General features: G+C 39.3%; 1 protein-coding gene and 1 pseudogene across 1 annotated transcript in view; one reads left to right on the top strand and one right to left on the bottom strand.

Moving 5' to 3' along the window:
- On the bottom strand, positions 1-892 carry LOC115234752 (annotated as a pseudogene).
- An 814-nt stretch (positions 893-1,706) lies between these two features.
- LOC115234753 overlaps positions 1,707-2,460 on the top strand; it is an 11,181-nt gene continuing 10,427 nt past the window's right edge. The window contains exons 1-2 of the mRNA XM_029806067.1: positions 1,707-2,004; positions 2,098-2,456. Of these exons, the coding sequence (XP_029661927.1) occupies positions 1,877-2,004; positions 2,098-2,456 (487 nt within the window). The 5' untranslated portion in view covers positions 1,707-1,876. The remainder of the gene's footprint in view (positions 2,005-2,097; positions 2,457-2,460) is intronic.

Genomic DNA, 2,460 nt, shown 5'->3' on the forward strand with positions numbered 1-2,460 from the left:
TTACCATGGGGACATTAGCTGATAAAATAATTTTTACACGTTGCGCTAAATATTTTAGTTCTACGACGAACCATGACATGCAATCGATACTGCGACGGGAATAATACGCGGATAAGGAATCGTCGTACGAACAATGTACATAATATGCTATGCTAAATACTTTATGATGTTGGTAGTTTCTCTCTTCCTCCGTCTTCTTCAAAACACACTCCAAGTCGGCGTACACGACGAAAGGATGCCGCTCTTTCCGATTATAGTTGTTGAATGTGAGCCACTTGTCCTTATCGCTCGGTAATCGGATAGCGCATTCGTTCATTTCTCGACAGTCCGCCATATGTGACTGTAACTTGTCGTTCGAGCCAAAGTAGTGCAAACATCTGTAAAAGAAATAATTTTTAATTTTTGTTCAAAGATTTCTACAATATTTTATTAAATATATACATACTGGTCGCAAATATGTATTTGGCCTTTATGTTTGCTCAATTGCGAGCTTACGAGGCGGGATAGATTCTTGATCCACGCGAAATGTCCAACGTTGTTGTCTTCAATGTACAACAGATTGACGTGTTTGTCTCTCTTTAACTCGCTCAGACGTATCGGGACAATGTTCTTTTCCTCAATACTACAATATATATCATACATTGATTGAAATATCGTTGGCAAGTTTAAATTTTTTGATTTGATTCACAGTCACTGGAAACTCAATGACTTGGAGATTCAGCACTGTCGTATAATGTGGATACGAAGATTCTCGATAAACATGATCTTCAGCTGGATATAGAGCGGCGACCACAGACCACGCGAAACACGCATTGTGTTTAGATTGCACGTTGATTATCGCTCTCTTCTTCATTATCGCCCGCGGCAATTTTATGTGACATCCCGCGCGCATAGGATTATATTTATTTATATTCACGATTAAATCGAGTATTCGCGACAATTCCAACCCGCTGTCGCGTTCTTGAAATTCTTCGAGCGATGCTAGAGTGTTCTTCAATCCCTCGAGTCGCGCAAGATTCGCAATCAGCGATTGTCGAATCCCGATCGATAATCGTGGACGTTTGATTCGACTTTGCTCTTATAACGATTCGATATATTCGTTGTATCGTTGCTCCCACGCAACGTACTCCTCTATCGAATTCACCCTTGCAGATTGCTCGCGCAGATTTCGTTCGGCACTGTTTTCCGCCATATGTCCAAATTTATACCAAAAATTTTGCTAACAGGATGCACTTATTAATAGCTCTTGTCTCGGAACTCCTGGCGAAAATACTGACAGGGTGTGCTTCTTTACCGTGATTTTATATTCTATCTTGATATCTCTTTCCATCATGTGTATCAACTAAATCTTTATTTCGCGATTTGTCACGTACATTTTGACTAATGTCAATTATTGCATTTTATGTCGTCTAGAAATGATGTCAAATCACAGGTGCATCGCAAAAGTTGCAAATTACATGCTGCTGTCCAAGTATGTTAGTGCAATTTAACTATGAGGATTATCCTTATATTTCACGATTTTGTCATGTTTTGACACGCGCATTTGAATTCTGATATCTGGGGTGATGTCATCGCGAAGCAGCCGGCTAAATCTCCACCTGGGGGTGATGTCATCGCAAAGCAGCTGTACATCGGTGCTTGAATAGAAGAATTGAAAAAATATCGCGTCGAGAAAGCTGAGGGTGTGTAAAGTAGATGAAGGGGCAAGTGTGGTATACAGACCGTTTCCCCTTCTCCTAAATTTTCAGAGTATTAATCTCCCACCACGTCATACTTTTGAAAAATAAGCGTCACGTATACTCGGTTAATTTTTATACGATCAGTGTCGCGTCAACTGCTAGTACCAACGGTCCACTTCTCATAACCGAGAGACAAAATGTACTCTCCTGAAGGAAGTAGCAGCAACGGTTGCAAACGCATGAATTATTACGTTCCACGAGATGAAATTAAGCCGTGCAAGAAACCACGAGATGAAATTAAGCTGTACAAGAAACCACATGATTTGTAAGTATCACGAATGTTTCATATATATACATATATTTTTTTTTCATATATATGTTTTTTCCATGCTATTTCATATTTAATTGTATTTTTCAGATGCGGTAAACCTCGTTGTATACTGCGTATTTTGGTACGCAGATTTGCTTTGACGCGCACTGCTTATAAATACTTGGATATTGGAATCAGCGTTGGAGTAACATCTTACGTGGAATTACATCTCGGCGATAACCGAGGCAATCAAATCGCATTACCTATTGACACATGGGAATCGCTAATGCTGAAACGAGCGGACGTTGAACAACTTGTACAAACGCCTAATCATGCACCAATATGGATTTACGATTTAACAATTGAGATTGTTAAAATACACAATGCGAGTATTATGAAACTTACGTTACGCGATTCTTGCTTGTACATGAAACCGTCAACTATATTTTTTTTATTCGAACTCGAACATTG

Source organism: Formica exsecta, unplaced genomic scaffold, assembly GCF_003651465.1.
Source record: "Formica exsecta isolate Colony F162 unplaced genomic scaffold, ASM365146v1 scaffold202, whole genome shotgun sequence".
Lineage (NCBI taxonomy): Eukaryota > Metazoa > Arthropoda > Insecta > Hymenoptera > Formicidae > Formica > Formica exsecta.